Below are 24,714 nucleotides of genomic sequence, written 5' to 3' on the forward strand. Positions count from 1 at the left end.
AGTTCCATTCTGCACACTACACATTGGGTAGTTTGTGCTGTGACAAACTTCTGCTGCTGCTGCTGCTGCTGCGTTTGTGGGCTGCAACTCCCACGTTCACTTGTATTTACGTGAGTGGGCTTTTACATGTATGACTGTTTTTAACCCGCCATGTAGGCAGCCATACTCGCTTTCGGGGGTGTGCATGCTGGGTATGTTCTTGTTTCCATAACCCACCGAACGCTGACGTGAATTACAGGATCTTTAACGTGTGTATTTGATCTTCTGCTTGTGTATACACATGAAGGGGGTTCAGGCACTGGCAGGTCTGCACATATGTTGACCTGGGAGATTGTAAAAATCTCCACCCTTTACCCACCAGGCGCCGTCACGGTGATTCGAACCTGGGACCCTCAGACTGAAAGTCCAACGCTTGAACCACTCGGCTATTGCGCCCGTTGTCCTGTGACAAAAACACAAAGCAAACAGAACAGAAATGAAAGCTGGGTTTCAAACCTAAGTACCTACTTCTGCAGTCACTGTGAGTAAACACACACGTCAAGGGAAATTACTCATGTTTCAAGGGTCACTGGCAAGACTTATATCCCTTCATAGCAAGTTAAACTGGTTTCGGTGCACAAGAACTGAAAGTAGAATTTGATACACGAGTCTCTCATTGCACAGTTTCTGACTCATGAACACACACTTACATCAAGATGGATTTTGTGACAAGGGTTGTGTATTTGATCTGATGTGTTTATACACGAAGGGATGAAGGCACAAGCAGGCTAATTGAAGAGAAAAATCTCAGCCCTTAATCCACCAGTACCTGAGACTTAGAAATGGTGACTGAGACCTTGATGTCACATTTCACTGAATGAATAATGTGGGTGTAGGTGCGTATGCATGCAATGTGTGTATGTATTCAGATTTTTTCTTTAATCAAGAACCATGAGAATGAATAATGTGGGTGTAGGTGCGTATGCATGCAATGTGTGTATGTGTTCAGATTTTTTCTTTAATCAAGAACCATGAGAATGAATAATGTGAGTGTAGGTGTGTATGCATGCAATGTGTGTATGTGTTCAGATTTTTTCTTTAATCAAGAACCATGAGACCTTCATGGGTTTGCTAACTGAAAAAATCAACAAACTTCCATACATGGTGACATAAACATTTATTTGCAGCATTACCAAAACCAGTTATTGCATACAGAGTAAAAACAAAGCACATTAAAAACAAGGAAAAACAATAAATGGACATTAACATAGTAAAGCCAGGTATACTGAAAACAAAGGAAAACCAACACATTTTCAATCCAAGCACTGACTCCTCCATCCAAAATGATTCCATTCATCATTCAAAATAACTGTTCATCTTGGCACTTCGTCATTCAGGTACCAACCTATTTTTCAGCTGATTTTTTTTAAGGGAGAGAGACACGTTTATGCACGCTTTTCAGTATCACATCAATAACAAACAATTTTTTCAAATATCGTAATCAAGCTGAAAACGAGTTTGTGTTGGACAGTGCTGACCCCATGACAACAATTACACCTCATGTAATTTCAATGTTGCAAGTGTTGTCGTATACAAAACATAGCTTTGAGTGAGCTTATTATTAGTATTATTAAATTGCATTTCTACAACTAAAGAGCAGTACGCACTTTACAATGATACTAAGGAGGTCCAAAATACATGTATTAAAACTGACGTAAAAATAAAACAATGCTCAATATATCTAAAACACAAGGGCATGCACACACAATACCCTACACACACACACACACACACACACACACAAGGAAAAACACACATGTTTATATTTTTACATAGGTTTACAGATTAAGAACAAATACTGACAGTAACTGCACACATTAAGCAACTACAGTTCTGGCTTTAGATTGTGTTCCGTTGTAGGGGTTGAAGTGACTGTACTTATTCGGCGTATTACATAATACAGTTTCTCCAACCATTTGAATTTATACATGTATGAGTCCGTTCAAATACAAAGGGTAATTATGGCTGCAAGTCTGGATAATCATATATGTATATTATCATGGTATACACACTATGGCTATTTAAACACAAAAAGGAATTCAGTGTATTTCTTTCAGTTTTCAAAAAAAATGAAAATGTGCAGTGGGAAAGAGAAAAAGATGTGATCAGTTCACATGCTGTAAACCTGTGCTTATTACTTGATTGGTTTTCTGGAAGAAGTCTTGCCAAACACATGAAGATTTTCACACTCTTCAATGTATGCATGCATGCATACAAACACATAAGTGGGCATAAATGCCTTGCACAAACACTCACACTTTAAAGATCACAACTTTCCTTTGCACACACACACATACATACACACACACATGTGGTGCATCAATGTCTCACACATAAACAGGCACTTTAAAGAACTTGGGGAAAAATCTGAAAAATTCTATAGTAACATAGCTGGACACTGCCCACAAGTTAGAGTTTAGTTCATTTTTTAAAACTCATCTTGATATTTTTTTTTTTATTCTTTTGTTTTTATTTTTATTCTTGACACAGTCACTGACCATAGTAGCTGGCAGATGCCTGATCAGACAACACATTAGCTTTCTCAGTCTCTTGTGGCTATTGTAACTCATATAGTGACACACAGACACAACGCCATTCAAAATTTGACTTGAAACCCATTCTCAATAAATGCTCAAAACATTTATAAAACCATATCTATGTTTCATTCACTGCTAGAGCAGTGCCTGTGTATACTCAGATAAGTTAGAATCTCATTTACATTTTATTCTAAACCTTTGCTGGCTATGTTTCAATCAACAGAGAAGATTACGTCATTTCATCTCTTCATTTCATTACAATGGAAACACTGTCATTACGGCGTGGAGTTATGAAATGTATATTGTGTCTATCACATTATCAGATTCATCACAGACAGACCCTGTAAAGAGGCACCTACCAGTATGATTATGAAGGGCGCTGTGCAGTGCATGTCACAACAATCACAGACACCCTGTAAAGAGGCCCCTACCAGTATGATTATGAAGGGCGCTGTGCAGTGCATGTCACAACAATCACAGACACCCTGTAAAGAGGCCCCTACCAGTATGATTATGAAGGGCACTGTGCAGTGCATGTCACAACAATCACAGACACCCTGTAAAGAGGCCCCTACCAGTATGATTATGAAGGGCAGTGCGCAGTGCATGTCACAACAATCACAGACACCCTGTAAAGAGGCCCCTACCAGTATGATTATGAAGGGCGCTGTGCAGTGCATGGCACAACAATCACAGACACCCTGTAAAGAGGCCCCTACCAGTATGATTATGAAGGGCGCTGTGCAGTGCATGGCACAACAATCACAGACACCCTGTAAAGAGGCCCCTACCAGTATGATTATGAAGGGCGCTGTGCAGTGCATGTCACAACAATCACAGACACCCTGTAAAGAGGCCCCTACCAGTATGATTATGAAGGGCGCTGTGCAGTGCATGTCACAACAATCACAGACACCCTGTAAAGAGGCCCCTACCAGTATGATTATGAAGGGCGCTGTGCAGTGCATGTCACAACAATCACAGACACCCTGTAAAGAGGCCCCTACCAGTATGATTATGAAGGGCGCTGTGCAGTGCATGGCACAACAATCACAGACACCCTGTAAAGAGGCACCATGATGATTATGAAGGGCGCTGTGCAGTGCATGGCACAACAATCACAGACACCCTGTAAAGAGGCACCTACCAGTATGATTATGAAGGGCACTATGCAGTGCGCAGTGCATGGCACAACAATCACAGACACCCTGTAAAGAGGCCCCTACCAGTATGATTATGAAGGGCACTGTGCAGTGCATGTCACAACAATCACAGACACCCCGTAAAGAGGCCCCTACCAGTATGATTATGAAGGGCACTGTGCAGTGCATGTCACAACAATCACAGACACCCCGTAAAGAGGCCCCTACCAGTATGATTATGAAGGGCGCTGTGCAGTGCATGTCACAACAATCACAGACACCCTGTAAAGAGGCACCATGACGATTATGAAGGGCGCTGTGCAGTGCATGTCACAACAATCACAGACACCCTGTAAAGAGGCCCCTACCAGTATGATTATGAAGGGCGCTGTGCAGTGCATGGCACAACAATCACAGACACCCTGTAAAGAGGCCCCTACCAGTATGATTATGAAGGGCGCTGTGCAGTGCATGTCACAACAATCACAGACACCCTGTAAAGAGGCCCCTACCAGTATGATTATGAAGGGCGCTGTGCAGTGCATGTCACAACAATCACAGACACCCTGTAAAGAGGCCCCTACCAGTATGATTATGAAGGGCGCTGTGCAGTGCATGTCACAACAATCACAGACACCCTGTAAAGAGGCCCCTACCAGTATGATTATGAAGGGCGCTGTGCAGTGCATGGCACAACAATCACAGACACCCTGTAAAGAGGCCCCTACCAGTATGATTATGAAGGGCGCTGTGCAGTGCATGTCACAACAATCACAGACACCCTGTAAAGAGGCCCCTACCAGTATGATTATGAAGGGCGCTGTGCAGTGCATGTCACAACAATCACAGACACCCTGTAAAGAGGCCCCTACCAGTATGATTATGAAGGGCGCTGTGCAGTGCATGTCACAACAATCACAGACACCCTGTAAAGAGGCCCCTACCAGTATGATTATGAAGGGCGCTGTGCAGTGCATGGCACAACAATCACAGACACCCTGTAAAGAGGCCCCTACCAGTATGATTATGAAGGGTGCTGTGCAGTGCATGGCACAACAATCACAGACACCCTGTAAAGAGGCCCCTACCAGTATGATTATGAAGGGCGCTGTGCAGTGCATGGCACAACAATCACAGACACCCTGTAAAGAGGCCCCTACCAGTATGATTATGAAGGGCGCTGTGCAGTGCATGGCACAACAATCACAGACACCCTGTAAAGAGGCACCTACCAGTATGATTATGAAGGGCGCTGTGCAGTGCATGTCACTACTTTCCTTTCTTCCCACTCCGTGGTCCTTTCTTCTCTTCCTGAAAACACACACACACACACACACACACACACACACACACACACACACACACATCAGCTTGCAATGCAAGATTAATAACCTCTACTTTCTTCCATATAAAACTTGGTGCGCTGAAGACCAAATATAGTAAAAATGTTACATGCATGAAACTTGGTGCGCTGAAGACCAAATATAGTAAAAATGTTACATGCATCTGTGGTAAGCAGTCCGACTTGCATCATCGTTTCACTGTCAGCATTTACCTACCTTCTTGCCCAAATATTTCAAAGAAAATAACTATTCTGCACATGATTTTTGAGAATTTATTTCTAACGAGGTTCTTATAGTAGAACTTTAAAGGGCATTAGTTCACAGCCCTATTTCTACAGTCCTTTGATGTATTTCGTAATTGTGTAAATGGTTTTAGTTATTATTATCATTATTGAATTGTTACTGTTCAATCTAATTTCATGTTAGTTATGCATTTCTTCGTATTTTTCTACCTTTTCTGTTTTATCCTGATTTCTCCTTCCCCTCTCACCACCCCCCTCTCCCCACACCCCTCTCTCTCTCTCATGGTTGTGGGTCTATTACATTCATTTAATAATAATAATAATAATAAGTAATAATAATACTTATAACAGTATTAATACAGTAGTATTAGTACTGAATCCTGTGCATTTTCTTCTGTACTGCTGATATGTGTGTGCACGCGCATGAGGAGATTGGGAGATGCTTATGTGTACATGTGTGTGTGTGTTTGTATATGGGCGCACATGTATGTGTGCATGTTCACATGTGTGTGCATGCTTGCATGTGCACGATATGTTTCTATTTCCTTACTAAAATAAGCACCACAAATATGAAACTGAAGAATATGAAAATATGCCTGTGTTGAAATACAAGTTCCAGTCTAAACTCCCACACATCAAAACATATTTCAAAAACAAATAAAACATTAGTTTGTTTTTGTTGGGGTTTTTTTGTTGTTGTTTTTTGTGTTTTTGTTGTTATTTTTACTTTAAGCAATACAAAAATGAAAATACAAAACAAATTTGGACAGGTGGGAATTTTCACTTGCCCTGTGTGTGTGTGGTACTTGAAAATAACCAAAAAAAGCATTCGTATAGAACTAAATCTTGTGCAAAGACTAATCAAAGCGCTTTCACATCCGACTTTCACAAACATGAAGAACTCTGAATTAAAAGGATGAAAGACAAAACCTATAAATACATTTAGATTGAAGTCTACAGAAAGTATCAATGGAAAGAGGGAGGGTAGGGAGAGCTATTTTGGAAAGAGGTATATTTTAAGGCTAGCTTTGAAAGAGCCGTGTGGAGGGATTTGATGAACTGAAAAGAGGGAGCTCACTCCTAGTGCAAGTTCCAGAGATGGAGAAAGAGCGCCAGCCTGCTGTGGAGTGTCTGTACCTGGGAACACAGAAACCAAGTGGGTCTGGAGATGACTGCAGAAGAGCGAAATGGGGTGTGGAAGTGAAGGCAGCTAGTTACAGTGACAGGATGTTGCAGATTTTATTTGGGGCATTTTTGACAGCGAGTGCTCATCTTGTACTGCGTTGTGTTGCATTGTATTTTACTTTATACTGTATTACTTTTTGTCACAACAGATTTCTCTGTGTGAAATTCAGACTGCTCTCCCCCCAGGAAGGGCATGCTGGCACAGTGCAGCACCATCCATACATATTATTTACTTTTTACTGGCTGCATGTGTATTTCCTTTACTGTCAAAGGGGATTTCTCTTACAGAATGTTGCCAGGGACAAACCTTTTGTTGCCCTGGGTTCTGTAAGAAAAGTGCATGCTGCACTCAGTTTATAGTCTCATCTGAAAGATTGGTACCCAGACCATCACTCAGGGCATGCCAGATACCTGTGTGATTTACTCTGTGGGTCAAGTATGACTTACCCTATAGGCCAGGAAAGACCCTGTTGGCCTGGTATGACTTACCCTGTGGGCCAGGAAAGACCCTGTTGGCCTGGTATGACTTACCCTGTGGGCCAGGAAAGACCCCTGTTGGCCAGGTATGACTTACCCTATGGGCCAGGTATGACTTACCCTGCGGGCCAGGTATGACTTACCCTGTGGGTCAGGTATGACTTACCCTGTGGGCCAGGTATGACTTACCCTGTGGGCCAGGAAAGACCATGTGGGCCAGGTAAGACTTATCCTGTGGGCCAGGTATGACTTACCCTGTGGGCCAAGTAAGACTTACCCTATGGGTCAGGTATGACTTACCCTGTGGGCCAGGTATGATTTACCCTGCGGGCCAAGTAAGACTTACCCTGTGGGTCAGGTACGACTTACCCTGTGGGTCAGGTATGACTTATGCTAAGTGCATGCTGCACTCAGTTCATCGTATCATCCGAAAGACTGGTACCCAGACCACTACTCAAGGCATGTCAGGACCCATGTAATTTACCATGTGGGTCAGGTACAACTTACACTGTGGGCCAGGTATCGTATGACTTACCCTGTGGGCCAGGTACGACTTACCCTGTGGGCCAGGTATGACTTACCCTGTGGGCCAGGTATTGTATGATTTACCCTGTGGGCCAGGTATTGTATGACTTACCCTGTGGGTCAGGTATGACTTACCCTGTGGGTCAGGTATGACTTACCCTGTGGGCCAGGTATGACTTACCCTGTGGTCAGCTATGACTTACCCTGTGGGCCAGCTATGACTTACCCTGTGGTCAGCTATGACTTACCCTGTGGTCAGCTATGACTTACCCTGTGGGTCAGGTATGACTTACCCTGTGGGTCAGGTATGACTTACCCTATGGGTCAGGTATGACTTACCCTGTGGGCCAGGTATGACTTAGCCTGTGGTCAGCTATGACTTACCCTGTGGGCCAGCTATGACTTACCCTGTGGTCAGCTATGACTTACCCTATGGGCCAGGTACCCGTGCTGTTCCAGGATGGAGCGGGTACAGTTGCTGATGTGTTTGAAGCGATCAGGACCCAGAAGGATCCCTCCGTACCATCTGGATACCACCACCACCACGTTTTCTGCATTCACAATCTGCACAGTGTGTAGTAATAAATTAATGATAATAATGTGAATCTATATAACATCTGTTCTTTACATAGGGCTCTAGGTACTTTGCAGTTTTAGTTTGTCAACGAGGCATTACTGCATTCAGACAAATCCACGTACGCTACACCACATCTTGGACAGATGCTTCACCAGCTATAACCCAACATGCTAGTCTGGCTTTGAGTGCATGCATATACATTAGTGTACCCATCACGGTGAATTTTTCCTGCAGAATTTTGCCAGAGGACAACACTTACGTTTTGATGGGAAGATGCAATCAACATGCTGATTTATTCGCTAATTTTACTTGGAGGGATGCTGTATTTTCCCCCAGTGGTGATTTTTTTTTTGACAGATTTTTTTTAAGCAAAAATAACCAAGATCTATGCAACATTTAAGGCATGCAAAATCAGTTCTGATTGCCAGCCCCTTTCATGTGTTACTGAGAGCTTGTCTGTGAAAACAAACTCTCTCTCTTTTCACAGATTACTTGCCTTTAATTTTTTTCTATACTTATTGTTTTCTTTCATTATTGCTTTCATGCAGACTTAAAACTCATTCCGGATGATGGAACGTTACAGTGTTCCTGACATAAGGCAGCGTTCCGGACAGCATGCTATAGCGATTTCGACAATTAAAAATTTGTCCACATTTCCCTCATGGGGTAGCATAACAATCGCAACTACACCGGGCATTGCGAATGTGTCAAGGGTCGAATGGAAAGTTTCATCATGTGATTCCATAACAACACACTCATTGGCAAGCCACTGACCTCAGCACCCCACATAAGAAGCTAATCTGCATACGTATCAAAAATGACATCACAGGCGATACAAGTGGAAATTTTTGGAGCAAACTATATCACGACAGCAGCGTTTTACTGCTGCTGAAGTGACTGAAATGCTTCAAACTGAAGGTTTCAACATCAACGAAGATGATGAAGACGTTGAATAAAGTATCTGCAGTGAAGAAAGCTACCAGCAAGAAGGAACTGACAGTGACTCAGCTTCTGAGGGCAGTGAAGAGGGAGGGGCGTGGGTGTACACACGACGTGAGGAGAGGGGTCAGTAAGTCAAGTCCAGCGAGTTTCGTTCAGTTACTTTATGTTTTGTATTTTTTGTGATTTTTTCCCTAACCCTAACAAATGGGTCGTCTGAAGGGAAAAGCAAGAGAGAAAACTATTCGTCCTGAGTATATAAGTAAAATGAAAAACCCACCAAGAATGATCTTTTTACCTGTAAAAGGTGCAACATGCGTGAGCCGGCGTGAGTCTCACCGTCATCGTCACATCCTTGGAACACTCGGGGGGCACCCTTGTCATTCTGAACTATTCTGAAAACAAAACAAACAAACAATCAATCAAACAAAACAAACAATCAAACAAAACAAAACAAACAAACAATCAAACAAAACAAAACAAACAAACAATCAAACCGACTTAGTTGAGATCCACTTACCCTGAAAGCATCAGACAAAGAAAAAGAATTTCTTGAGATTAGGATAAAAGCAGGGCATCTGATCAGACAGAAATCCTGAAAGTCCTTGGGACCTTTGTACTGTAATCCAAGGGGGTCCCTGACCACTTCAGAGGGTCCCTCCAGTGCTGCACAATCAGATGTGCACTGCTACACACACACACACACACACACACACAGGCAGGCATACCTTCCAGTCAAATCATGAATGTTTCCAGGCCAAGAAGTGGCCAAGGGAAACTACAGATCATTCTAGCAGCAGACTGAAGCTCTGATTCAGGATATTCACTCTTTCTATGTGTTTGTTCTTGAAATATCTAGAATGTTCCAGGGGTCCGTTCAGTTAGCATGTTTTTTGCATCCTTTCCATCTTCAAAGAGTAAGGGATGCATATGTATGTCTTCTTCTTCTTCTTCTTCTTCTTCTTCTTCTTTGTTCATGGGCTGCAACTCCCATGTTCACTTGTATGTACACAAGTGGGCTTTTATATAAATGACCATTTTTACCCTGCCATGTTGGCTGCCATACTCCGTTTTCAGAGGTGTGCATGCTGGGTATGTTCTTGTTTCCAAAACGCACCGAACACTGACATGGATTACAGGATCTTTAATGTGCATGTTCTATCTTCTGCTTGCATATACACATGAAGGGGGTTCAGGCATAAGCAGGTCTACACATATGTTGACCTGGGATATCAGAAAAATCTCCACCCTTTGCCCACCATGTGCCGTTACCGAGATCCAAACCAGGAACCCTCAGATAAATGATTGAAAGTCCAACACTTTAACCACTCGGCTACTGCAACCGGGATATCACTGGTCAGACTGGCACTGACAACAATGTCAGTTGCCTTACATTTTTTCCCCAAAGTGCAAACCTTCATGGGTGCTGCTCTCTCAGCCAGGGAGACCGACAGGTTTCCAGGTCTTGCTAAGCATGGCACATGACTGGCTGAACTGTGGTGCTGCTGCATGGATGACTGACAGCAGTGCAGGTCTGTTTGCACCACACACCACACAGGTCTTGCTAAGCATGGCACATGACTGGCTGAACTGTGGTGCTGCTGCATGGATGACTGACAGCACTGGAGGTCTGTTTGCACCACACACCACACAGGTCTTGCTAAGCATGGCACATGACTGGCTGAACTGTGGTGCTGCTGCATGGATGACTGACAGCACTGGAGGTCTGTTTGCACCACACACCACACAGGTCTTGCTAAGCATGGCACATGACTGGCTGAACTGTGGTGCTGCTGCATGGATGACTGACAGCACTGGAGGTCTGTTTGCACCACACACCACACAGGGCTTCACATCATGTCTGTCTTCCGCTGGGACCATCAAAAGCTGCAGAAGAAAATGAATGGCCCCCACTTCCCTCCACAGAGCCCTAGACACAATGAAATGAATAGGTCACTACCCCCGTCACTGCAGGCTATGGAAACTTTAGCCTTTTGAACCCTTAAATTCACAGAATCCAGGAAAGCACAGTGAAAACACCAAATGATTACTTTTGAGGGGAAAAGAAGCGTGAACAAAAAGAAAGAAAAAGCAGAAACAAACATGAAGTTCCCACCTATACGCCACCATGTTGTGTGTTGCATTGGCAATCTTCTTATTCTCCATCAGCTTGTCCAGAACAAGTCTGACCTGAAAACAGGAAAAAATATGATGATGTTCAAGCATTTCTTTCACCAGAAAACACTGTATACTGAATTGTTTATTGTGTTCTCTCAACAGAGAGAGACAGAATGTGTTCGTTTGTCCGCCCATATGTGCGCACATGTGTGACTGTCTGTCATTCACAACGGTATTTACAAAAATATGTTGGCTGATCCCTCCTTTGTATGACTGTCTTCAGAACTCATGTAGGCAACTACACTGAAGGATTCCCCTCTTCTTTCCTTCTTTCTGTCCAGAGGAACAGCTGCCCAATATACGATATTGTGAATCTGTTGGGATCATGTTATCTGAACCAAAGCTTTACCAGATGGCATTTTATAAATGTTTAGGTCTGAAATGAATAGAGGATTAATTCAGATGACGAATGACACAGTGAAGGCGAGGCAAGGTGTGTGATGACTTACCTGCTGTTTGAAAAACACAGGAGCCAGGTGGGGCTGGAAAGTACTTCGCCGGTCTGTTAGTGTGTCTCCGTGAAATATCTCAGGACACTCATATTCTGGGAACAAAAGAGCTTCCTTTCAATTTTTAACAAAGACACACAAATCTATCTACATGCAGTAATATGTACACACACACACACGCGCGCGCGCCTAACAACACGCACACGCGCACCCACACACACACACACACACACGCACGCACCCACCCACCCACATACACACACCCACACCCACACCTACACCACACCACACCACACCACAACACACCACACACCACACCATACAACACACACACACACACACACACACACACACACACACACACACATTCATAAAGTCCTGTATTGTGAATACTATAGTAGTCTAAAAGTATTGGGCTACATTCTGACTGGGTTCCCTCGTGTTCAGTCTTTTCTGAAACAAGTTAAAGTTTTTGTTAGTGACCAAGTGGCCTTTGCTACAGAGACTGCTACGATAGTCTGCACAGCCACAAGCCATGCTGCTCTCACCAAAAACGACAGCTAGGACGCATTATCCATGAACATTCTTGACCAAAGGAGAAAGTTATTCACTTTTACAGGAAGTGCTTCAGAAAGTGCCACCTTCCACTAAAATGAAGTCATGAAAACTATTTTCTTGCAAATACAGCCATATTCTGAATGTTTTAAGGAACAAATTTCAGTGCGTGCTGCTGTTTTCTGTAAGTGTATGTTGTGATTCTCAGCAAAATGTAATATTAACTGAAGATGTCATTTGTCATTCAGTGGTGTTGTTGTTGTTGTTTTTATTTCAAATTCCTTTTAACTGTGTCTAAATCACTTGGTTGTGGACAGACAACAAATATATGAGAAGACATATGTCAGCAACAACATTATTGACACTGAAAATACCTCCTGTGATGATAAGAAAGGCAATTAGGAAAACATCAGTAAGTCGGAAAAGAAAAAACAAACATATTCAAGGACTTTTACATGACAAACTAAACGTAACCTATGACCAACAGAACTTATGACATGGCACACCAAGTGCATTGTTAAAATGCGTCTGTTATGAATCAGAATGGTATCGAGGTTACCCTCTGAAGCCAGTTGGACAGGCGTGGTGTGAAAACAAATCAACATTTCTTCTTTCTTTTCTTTTCTTTTTTTTACTTTTTTTTTAAATTTTCCAAAGACATGTATACAATACAAAGAACAGTGTGAAACAAACAATATAAAACGAACAGTAGCATTCACTACAGAGAGAAAGACAAAACAGGACAAAAACTAAACAAAACAAAACAACAACAAAAAAACAACCAGTAACAACAACAACATCAACAAATACAGAAAAAAAACTTGTCCAATCATTCAATCAATCAATGTTTACACATTATTGGTTTCAGTAATCATGATAATTTAAGATGACATTAATAATAAATAAACCATTTGTAACATAGCAACAGCATCAATTATGTCAACTATTACAGTAATGGTATCATGGATGAGGCGACAAATGAACATTTCTGTCAAACAATGCTTCAAACCACACCTGTGGCAGAACATTGCTGACTCCAGTGCCGACAGTAATGTCCACACATGACAGAGCTAAAAGCAGGTGCTGACAGTAGTGTACACATGACAGAGCTAAAACCAGGTGTTGACAGTAGTGTACACGTGACAGACCTAAAACCAGGTGCTGACAGTAGTGTACACATGACAGAGCTAAAACCAGGTGCTGACAGTAGTGTACACGTGACAGAGCTAAAACCAGGTGCTGACAGTAGTGTACATGTGACAGCTAAAACCAGGTGCTGACAGTAGTGTACACGTGACAGAGCTAAAAGCAGGTGCTGACAGTAGTGTACACGTGACAGAGCTAAAAGCAGGTGCTGACAGTAGTGTACACATGACAGAGCTAAAACCAGGTGCTGACAGTAGTGTACACGTGACAGAGCTAAAACCAGGTGCTGACAGTAGTGTACATGTGACAGCTAAAACCAGGTGCTGACAGTAGTGTACACGTGACAGAGCTAAAACCAGGTGCTGACAGTAGTGTACACACAGAGCTAAAAGCAGGTGTTGACAGTAGTGTACACGTGACAGAGCTAAAACCAGGTGCTGACAGTAGTGTACACGTGACAGAGCTAAAACCAGGTGCTGACAGTAGTGTACACGTGACAGAGCTAAAACCAGGTGCTGACAGTAGTGTACACGTGACAGAGCTAAAACCAGGTGCTGACAGTAGTGTACACGTGACAGACCTAAAACCAGGTGCCGAGAGTAGTGCTCATGTAACAGCTAAAACCAGGTGCTGACAGTAGTGTACACGTGACAGAGCTAAAACCAGGTGCTGACAGTAGTGTACACATAGAGCTAAAAGCAGGTGCTGACAGTAGTGTACATGTGACAGAGCTAAAAGCAGGTGCTGACAGTAGTGTACATGTGACAGAGCTAAAACCAGGTGCTGACAGTAGTGTACACATGACAGAGCTAAAACCAGGTGCTGACAGTAGTGTACACGTGACAGAGCTAAAAGCAGGTGCTGACAGTAGTGTACACATAGAGCTAAAAGCAGGTGCTGACAGTAGTGTACATGTGACAGAGCTAAAACAGGTGCTGACAGTAGTGTACACATGACAGAGCTAAAAGCAGGTGCCAATAGTAGTGTACACATGACAGAGCTAAAAGCAGGTGCTGACAGTAGTGTACACGTGACAGAGCTAAAACCATGTGCTGACAGTAGTGTACACATAGAGCTAAAAGCAGGTGCTGACAGTAGTGTACACATGACAGAGCTAAAAGCAGGTGCCAACAGTAGTGTACACATGACAGAGCTAAAACCAGGTGCTGACAGTAGTGTACACGTGACAGAGCTAAAACCAGGTGCTGACAGTAGTGTACACATAGAGCTAAAAGCAGGTGCCAACAGTAGTGTACACGTGACAGAGCTAAAACCAGGTGCTGACAGTAGTGTACACGTGACAGACCTAAAACCAGGTGCCGAGAGTAGTGCCTATGTGACAGCTAAAACCAGGTGCTGACAGTAGTGTACACATAGAGCTAAAAGCAGGTGCTGACAGTAGTGTACATGTGACAGCTAAAACCAGGTGCCAACAGTAGTGTACACATGACAGAGCTAAAAGCAGGTGCTGACAGTAGTGTACACGTGACAGAGCTAAAACCAGGTGCTGACAGTAGTGTACACATGATAGAGCTAAAAGCAGGTGCTGACAGTAGTGTACACATGACAGAGCTAAAAGCAGGTGCTAACAGTAGTGTACACATGACAGAGCTAAAAGCAGGTGCTGACAGTAGTGTACACGTGATAGAGCTAAAAGCAGGTGCCGACAGTAGTGTACACATAGAGCTAAAAGCAGACAAAACAAGTAGCAGTGTCCATCCCCAGGTCGGTGAGAATCCATCTGTACCTTCCCCTGACTTTTTTGGGGGGTTTTGTTTGTTTTTTGTTGTTGTTTTTTTGCTGCCCCATCATCTGCACTGTTTCAGTAGCATTACTCCCACGCCGCTCAATTAGATTCCCCCATACACAGCCACACCCGGGTTTGTCCGTCACAGTTCCAGCATTGGCAGTCCACAGGGAACCATCATTGTTAGGTTGCCAGGAGGCCACACACCAGAGGAGACCCTGCACTGCTGCTGAGTCACTTCGGTGGTGTTCAGTGGTGCCTGTTCTGATTTAATGTACTTAGGACACCACCTATTAAGCCCCCTACTAACGACAATAACGGCTTAGTCACGGAGCCAGACTGAGTGAGCGTCCCTCCCAGAGTGGAGGCCGCAGCCACGTCCCTCAAACAACAGCCCCCATAAATCTGCCGACACTGAAGACATTGACAGGACTCACCCCAAGTACAGAAGTGGAGGAGCATGGAAACTGACCTTCCCCTGACTTGATGGCCATGTCCTGCAGTGACGATATCACCTCCCCCTCCAACACAGCCAGGTCAAACTCATCGTCAGCATCATCCACTTCCGTCGACTGAATGGTGCCTTTGCTGCCATCTTCTTCACAACCATCTGTTCAACACACAAAAGCCGCTGACTTGCATTTTGAATGTGTACAGATTCTTTGTTGACCTCCATATACCTATGCACATTTTTCACACATGTATGTAGTACATAGGCTGGGAGGCGGACCAGAAATTGGTTTTTGTCAATATGTAAAGCATTTGGAGGCCTTTTCCTGGCTGATAATATTGACTTTTGAAAGAAACTTGAAAACAATTGGGGTCATCTATACAGTCTAAATGTATGCTAATATATGATATATACTCAAGATTTTGTTTGTTTGTTTTTTTCTTTTTAGAATACTATTCCAAATTTGCCTTTTTTCCTACTTACACACCAGTGCCCACCAATGTGGACAGCCCAGTAAGAGGAATGGGCAGCCACAGCACCAGAGTAAAAAGGTTACAGTTCCTTCCCAAGGAATGGAAATGTCCAGTGTTCACACTTCACTCCATTCATAAATCTATGTTCCCCCTCTTTCCCTCATGGAAATGTAGTCAGATACAATATTTTATCCTACAATATTTACACATCTAAATGTCTTTACATTCTGGGTTCAGAACTTGACAGATACTCTAAGACTATGCGTACTTAATATCTGTGGAAAAAAATATCACTGAGACTGGTGATGATATGATGTCCTTGTCATTGACAGCCTACTCTTTCTCAATAACAGGATGTTAAGAACCAAGATGTGCCCCTGTGTGTCTGTGTGTGTGTGTGTGTGTGTGTGTGTGTGTGTGTGTGTGTGTGTGTGTGTTTGTGTTGTATTATGTACCTCTCTCTCTCCCTCTCTCTCTCTCTCTTTGTGTGTGTGTGTGTGTGTGTGTGTGTGTGTGTGTGTGTGTGTGTGTGTTTGTGTTGTGTTATGTACCTCTCTCTCTCCCTCTCTCTCTCTCTCTTTGTGTGTGTGTGTGTGTGTGTGTGTGTGTGTGTGTTTGTATTGTGCTATGTACCCCTCTCTCTCTCTCTTTGTGTGTGTGTGTGTGTGTGTGTGTTTTCTTCTTTTTTCTCTCTTTGTCCAGGGCTGGGTGGAAAAAAGCATGTGTACTTGCTTATCTCATTACCCTGGTGAAATATAATTTTGTTTCGTTTTGTTTCCTCTCTCTCTCTCTCTCTCTCTCTCTCTCTCTCCTGTTGTCTTCTTCTAATGAGTTATCCCCACAGGCCATATGACCAACAGCGCATGTCTAAATGTAACAGCATGGTGGATGGACATCCTGATCCTGTTCAATGAAGAGGCAGCCGGCTGGTACTGTATAAATCTGAAGTCACAAGGAATCTATTTTTTCTCACTGATCATGTTCAGCCAGCCAGGCTCAGCATTGGTGATACTCTGCACCAAAAGCAGTGCCAGCTGAACGTAGTCTTGGTCTATGAGACGATGATTCTAAAAGCCCTATACATAGCGTTCACTTTGGGCATGTGAAATAGGTCACAGCAACTTCCTACATTTATGATACAGTAAATATCCAACACTGAACAAGTACATAGATCTCTGTGTGTATGTGTGTGTGTGTGTGTGTGTGTGAGTGTGAGTGTGTGTGTGCGCATGCATGAGCGCATGTGTATCTGTGCATGTGCACGTGAGTGTGTCTGAAGATGTGTGGGGTAGGGGGCATCTGTGTCAGTATGTGTGTGTGTGTGTGTGCGAGCGATGTAAAAATTAGTGTGCATGGGTTCATGTGTGTGTGTGTGTGTGTTTGCATGTGCATGTGTGTGTTTGTGTGTGAGTATGTGTGTGTCTGTGTGTGTCCGTGTGTGTCCGCGTGCATGCATGTGTGTGTGCGTGTGCGCATGTGATTGTCTTCCCTGTCAAAATCAGTTCAGTGTGAAAAGTAAAGCGCATACACACGTACTGGCACATCAAAATGTGAGCATGTCAGAAATGAGAATTTAATCCCCTGATTTGTATCCAAATGACCCATTCCACACTCAGATCTACATTAACATAATAACAGTCCAAATCATAGCATTTGCTCGCCTCCAGGAATAAGTATTTGTTAAACCTAAATTAGTGTGCTGGAAACAGAACAATTCCATCTCAAGCAGCCCCTTTCATGATTGGTGTGTTCAGAAATGCATCTGATCAACTGATCATAAATTTGTTGAAAACTGGGAAAGTTTTCAACTTTGACAGACTGTTGTAGTGATTATAGAACAATGAAAGTCATTGCAATAATACATCCAGAAAGAACACTAACTGTACTTTTGAACATTTTATCCTATTCTAACTTAGTAACTGTACACTACAGTACAGAGAGGTCTTAATAACAATAACAATAATGGATATTTATATAGCACGTTTCTCCCGAAATACTGCTAAAAGCACTTTACATTTTGTTCCCCACTCCCCTCCTGCCCCATCAACACCCATCTCCAACCCCCCCCCCCCCCTGCCCCCGTCCCTCCCCCATCCCCCCCCCCCCCACACACACACACACACAGGGAAGCTGGAAACCACCCACCAACCCATGACACCCTCCAGAAAACACATCCCTGCAACACGCACTCAGGCACACACACACACACAGGGAAGCTGGAAAGCACCCACCAACCCATGACACCCTCCAGAAAACACATCCCTGCAACACGCACTCAGGCACACACACACACGCAGGGAAGCTGGAAGCCACCCACCAACCCATGACACCCTCCAGAAAACACATCCCTGCAACACGCACTCAGGCACACACACACACGCAGGGAAGCTGGAAGCCACCCACCAACCCATGACACCCTCCAGAAAACACATCCCTGCAACACGCACTCAGGCACACACACACACGCAGGGAAGCTGGAAGCCACCCACCAACCCATGACACCCTCCAGAAAACACATCCCTGCAACACGCACTCAGGCACACACACACACAGGGAAGCTGGAAGCCACCCACCAACCCATGACACCCTCCAGAAAACACATCCCTGCAACACGCACTCAGGCACACACACACACGCACACACACACACAAGAACGCAAGGACACTCCCCAGCACACCGCCACACACACACGTCAAACGGCCTCTCCAAAACAAAACATGCACTCAAAACCACATCACACCAAGACCAGGACCAGAAGAAAAAAATTACTGCTGTGTGAGGTCTTCAAAGAAACAGTCAGGATGAAAGTTATCAAAGGGGTCAGTGCATACAAGGACAGCGCCAGAGAGGCAGAGACAGACAGAGTGGTGCTCATCAGTCTGAGAAGGGGTGGCAGCTTACATTCCTTGACCACCGTGCCAGAACTATTTTTAAGGGTTGTTGGCTATACTCCACAGTTAACAATGAAATAAAGCTAGATGACTGCAGACAACTTACCTCTCAAACTGTCGCCGGCTTTATTCTGTAACAGTTCACGAATTGCTTCCACCCAAAGATAAATCAGATCTTCACCCAGATTTTCACTGTACAAAAACACAAGACAATAGTGTATGTCAAACAGACTGTGTGGTGTAAACCTTTGGTCAACATACTTCTCTGTGTAAAAATTCAAGCTGTGTTTACATATGTTTACTATCATAGTACTCTTACCATCAAAAGTGCATTTTGTTGTTGTTGCTGTTATTGCTGCTTTTTAAAAGTGCGGTAAGGACAACTCCCTTGTTGCAGTTCTTTATAGCTGGTGATAATTGTTATGTGTTTGTGTATGTGTGTGAGTGTGTGTGTGAGAGAGAGAGAGATTGCATGTCGGTGTTTGTGAAGTGACATGCATGCACTGTGCATGCATGCATACTTAAATGCATACACATATGTGTGTGCATGCATACTTGCATGTGTGTGTGTGTGCATGTTTGTTTGTGTGTGTGTGTGTGTGTGTGCGTGGGCAAGTACATTTCTTTCACCACAAATATGACTTGATTTTGCCATGAATTATTTAATTAAACTAGTTTAGACTCGGCTAAACCCAGCAAAAGGGCAAGGACTTCGTGACAAAAAAAAACCAACATGAAATACACATGAGTGCTTACATTCATTATTCAATCATTTGATTTTTTTAAGAATTGGTGAGTGTCCTCACCATCATACACCCGCCCCCCCACACCCCCCACCCCCCAAAGCTCAGACCCTCTTGCCTCCAGTGCCCTTTACTCAGACACACAGCTGTTGCATAACAAAGCTATCAGTGGTTGAGTGGGTGGTTTGCTGGCATGTGAACTTTGCCCAGTGTGTGTGACTGTGACTGGAAACCAACTGTACTGTTATCATGACAGTATCAGTGACCTCATCATGGGCTCCCTCACAACTTCCACACACAGTATAGATTGGTCAGTGTTGAAGAGCATGCTTTGAAGTGCTTGCTCCTCTTCATATTTGTTTTCCCAGTTAGATGTTTGCCCTATTTGCCTTTCGTGTTGGAGATTGACTATTATATAAAATGAGTGAGACAGAGAGAGTGAGAGAGAGAGAGAGAGAGAGAGTGTGTGTGTGTGTGTGTGTGTGTGTGTGTGTGTGTGTGTGTACCACATGTGTGTGTGTGTATGTGTGTGTGTGTGTGTACCACATGTGTGTGTGTCTGTGTGTGCCACACGTGGCAAGAAATACCTGCATATTTGGTGTCTGTGTGATGTTGTACAGCTGTACATAAACTGTAATTTTTGAGACAAACATCAGTCCAAATGATCTGGGACTGAATTCAAACAAACAAGGATAACAGCTGTACAGGTGGCCACGATACAATACGAAACCATAAGTTACTCACCAGTATATATCAGAAAGTCGATCTTCCAAATTCTGTCGTTCCATTCCACGCAACCATGGAGCACTGAAAAAAACAACATGTACATAAAAAGCTTCCAGTAGATCCAAAGCTGGAATATGAACTAAAGTGAAATTCCACTTTTTGCTAAAAAAAAACTGGCAGTATGATTGAAGGACTGTTAAAAGAATGTGAAAGAACCATTCACTAACCATCCTTTTTGGAATGACATCCTTGATCAGTTAGACATGTGGTGATAGTCAGTCTGCACTGCTGGGAGTGGGAGAGCATTACAATCCACCAATCATAATTTTTCCAACAGAACTGAGCTTGTCTGACATGGTTATTATGTATATTACACCAGAAAATGTGTTTGTTGATTTTGTTACAATTTATTAAAGACGAAAAGTCATGATGAAGATAGGCAAAGTTTGAACTTTTAAACTTTAATAGATTTATATCATGTTTGTGAAAAAGATGAAATGATGTCAATGCGGGCTGTGGTTTTGCACATTTTGATGTGCCTCCTGACCCTCCTAAAAGCCATTTTTCCACAGCTGTATATAAGTCAATTTTGTTGCAATATTTATATAATTTCCAAACACACATGAATCTAGAGAAAAGTCCTTTTCAGGCTTTTGTCTTCCAGATTTCCTGAAATCTGTAGCTTTTTATAGAAAATTGCCCATCCATGGGAAAGAACATGGTGTAACAGACTCATAATCAAAGAAAACACACACACACACACACGCGCGCACACATGCACACATACATACACACACACACATACACACACACAAATAACTCAAATATTTACAACCTCATGAGCAAAACCACCCAAATATTGCACATACATGCATATGCACATCAATGTACATCACAATATGCATAAACACACAAACAAAAACAATTTGAAGTTTAAAAAGTTGGGTTTTTTAAAAGAAATATTGAAACAGCAACTATGATATGGAACATAATCAGATGCTAACATGCCCCATGAGGACAACAGAGCCATGTCAATGAACAGTGCTGAGCAGTCAAACTTACTTGATCTGAAACACTGGTGGAGAACGCAGAGGATAATCTTCTGGTAAATGAATCTGAAAAGGAAAAGAAAGCACTGGTAAATATTTTGAAAAAAAAATAATAAAAAAATAACTCATCATACAAAAGACTCTGTACTGATTAGAAGACTGATCTGAAGGCCTTGAGTGTCTTTCTAAACACCTGGGAAACAGCAGCCTCAGATAGACTGCCTTGGGGGCATACAGTGTGTGGAGTGATGGCCTAGAGGTAACGTGTCCGCCTAGTTGGTTTGAATCACGGCTCAGCCGCCGGTATTTTCTCCCCCTCCACTAGACCTTGAGTGGTGGTCTAGACACTAGTAATTCGGATGAGACGATAAACTGAGGTCCAGGGTGCAGCATGCACTTAGCGCACGTAAAAGAACCCATGGCAACAAAAGGGCTCTTTCTGGCAAAATTCGGTAGAAAAATCCACTTCAATAGGAAAAACAAATTAAAAAAAAAACTGCATGCAAGAAAAAACATTAAGAAATGGGTGGCGCTGTAGTGTAGCGACACACTCTCCCTGGGGAGAGCAGCCCAAATTTCACACAGAGAAATCTGTTGTGATAAAAAGAAATACAAATACAAAAGCCTCTCCAAATGAGAAGAGATGTTCGCTCAGCCTTCCGTGGCAAAGACACTGAGGAGAAAGACCCAAAAGCCAGACAGACCAGTATCAGACTTCACCTTCATGCAATGTCTTAGGGACTGTAACTCCTGCACTGACCTGTCCAGCCACACACACCTGACACTGTATCAACAGTCTCCCAAGACTAGATGGATGTGTATCAGATTACGACTGGTGCACTTACAAGCACAATCAAGTTCCATACTTATGCTAAACAATGTGTTCTTTTGATTTCAAACTGACACTCACTCATGCACATGTATAAACAAAATCACATAAATGCTCATGTGCAAGAATACCATCATATAGTATATGCACATATACAATGTATACACACCCACACACACACACACACACACACACACACACACACATATATATCTATATATATAGAGAGAGATATATATATTGGACATCCAGACACATGTACATTAGGTGCAAATATAATTTCCAACATTTTCTGAAAAAGAACATATGCAATGGTCTGCAAACAAGTTTTTTGTTGTTGTTTTTGTTTCAGTAAACAGAAGACTTTGAAAATATAAACTCATAGAAAGCACATTCAGGTATTCAGCACACATGTGCACAAGGCTTCTAACTGGTGTTTCTTCTGGAAAAGGAGTGATGACCTACAACCAGGTAAAAAAAAAAAAGTATATAATATGAGAGGTCAGAAAAAAAGACTGGCTACTGGGAGGTTATGGCTGAAATCTGAAATATTCATGCTATGAAGTCCCCTAACATTAAAGATGCTGGAATGGTATAGATTAAAAAGTGCTTTAAAACCATATAGAATATATTCCAGTTTTTGAGAAATTACTATCTCAAAAAACAAACACACGCACATGCATGCAAACACACACACACAAGGTTCCCCTAATGAAATCTTTGTTTTCCAGTATCATGGATGAATTACTATCATGATAACTGCAAAATATCACAATAGCTCAGGATGACAGAAGCAATTTATTAAAGATTCACTGTGTGTATAAAAATTCTAACATCCATCATGAATCATGCATCATGAAGCATAGCAAATTTGGTCAGGTGTGTTCCCTTGTGTCTGTTACCTGAAGATTAGCTGTCCAGTTAGGATCAGGTGTCTGGTCAACGATGCAGATGCAGAAAATGCGTGACGTTTCATCAATGACACACCACTCATCACCGTATATCGCTGACACTGCCTCGATTTCATCTCTCTGGGAACAGTAGATATAAAAATTAATGAAACAGCATTAAACAATAGCATGCATTATCTGTTAACTCACAAGTGTCTTCATCAATGTACTGCATGCATGTATGATGTATAAAAGTTGAATCTATCAAAATTTCCAGTACAGTTATTCACATACTAGTATAACTCAAGTCTATCAGTTTCAGTTTCTCAAGGAGACATCACTGCATTCAGAAAAATCTGTATATGCTACATCACATCTCTAGACAAATACCTGACCAGCAGCACAACCCAACGTGCTAGTCAGGCTTTAGTGCATGCTTATTAAAATTTTGTGTACAGGTCTATCATTGTCCAGATTTCCTTCGACAGAATTTTGCGAGAGGACAACTTTTTTGTTGTCATGGGTTCTTTTTCAGTTCACCAAGAGTGTGCTGCACGCAGGATCTTCGTTTATCGTCTCATCTGAAAGACAAGACAGTTTAATTTTCCAGTCAATCTTGGGAGAAAGGGCGAGAATGGGATTGAGTCCATACCCTCAAGGGCACTGTATTGGCGAAAAGTATCTTAACTATTCTGCCACCTTCCTTCTGATCAACCATAAACCTTCATCCTGATTAATCATAAACCTTCCTTCTGATCAACCATAAACCTTCATCCTGATTAATCATAAACCTTCCTTCTGATCAACCATAAACCTTCATTCTGATTAACCATAAACCTTCATCCTAATTAATCATAAGTGGGCGAAAAAGAGAGAGGATGAGACGAGGGAGTATGGGAAACACACAGACTGATACAAGTCAGAGAGGTGGAGATACGCAGTACTTCCGAAGCGTGGAACTTAAACTGCGTTTCTTGCGTTTGTCATCGTTAGTAAACAATCTAAAATACATGTCCTCTAACTTGTCCATGTGTTCAATGAAATTAAATGTAGACTTTAAATCTAATACATGTCATGTGTTTTGCAGTGATTAACAACATATCGATGTGTTCGTGTCGCACTTACGCTTCTCAGTCTCACTCATCATCTCAGTCTTCTGCCAAGATTATATTCCACCAACCTGTCTGGCAATGCAATCTTCAGCCATGTTATACAACGAAATTGCGGTCTCCCTCTGCCAAATTATCTGCTTATCTAAAATCATAGATTCAAGATATCGCCTTTTCTATCATCTATGTGAAGGACAACTATAACAACGTGTACTTTTCGGCCATTGTTATGTTGGTGATCATGTGGCAGCTATTTTTAAAACGTCTTTTTACTACATACCTTATGAAACTAGAACCTTGCAGGTGTTTGAGGCATTAAAAAAATAACCTTTTTAACATTCACACAGAGACAGAACAAACAACAAGAACAAAAACGACAATAACAACAACAAAAACACCACCACCACCACCACCAACAACAACAACAACAACAACAACACACACACACACACACACACACACACACACACAC

The 24,714-nt window shown here is 42.6% G+C and overlaps 1 protein-coding gene across 2 annotated transcripts; it reads right to left on the reverse strand.

Annotated features, from left to right (window-relative positions):
- Positions 1–79: 79 nt before the first annotated feature.
- LOC143300381 (protein IMPACT-like) lies at positions 80–24,467 on the reverse strand. 2 transcript variants are annotated; one of them, XM_076614000.1, is made up of 12 exons: positions 24,314–24,467; positions 23,146–23,274; positions 21,428–21,480; positions 20,384–20,446; positions 19,003–19,088; positions 15,554–15,691; positions 11,634–11,728; positions 11,123–11,196; positions 9,305–9,401; positions 7,920–8,054; positions 4,951–5,029; positions 80–442 (listed from the first exon to the last, which is right to left on the reverse strand). In XM_076614000.1, the coding sequence occupies exons 1-11, from the start codon at positions 24,395–24,397 to the stop codon at positions 4,988–4,990; spliced, it is 996 nt and encodes a 331-aa protein (XP_076470115.1). In that variant the 5' UTR covers positions 24,398–24,467; the 3' UTR covers positions 80–442; positions 4,951–4,987. The 2 variants fall into 2 exon arrangements, with proteins under 2 accessions (XP_076470115.1, XP_076470114.1); XM_076613999.1 differs by lacking the exon at positions 80–442 and having other exon boundaries at positions 4,812–5,029.
- Positions 24,468–24,714: the final 247 nt, after the last annotated feature.

The sequence above is a fragment of the Babylonia areolata genome, chromosome 26, assembly GCF_041734735.1.
Source record: "Babylonia areolata isolate BAREFJ2019XMU chromosome 26, ASM4173473v1, whole genome shotgun sequence".
Classification (NCBI taxonomy): Eukaryota; Metazoa; Mollusca; class Gastropoda; order Neogastropoda; family Buccinidae; genus Babylonia; species Babylonia areolata.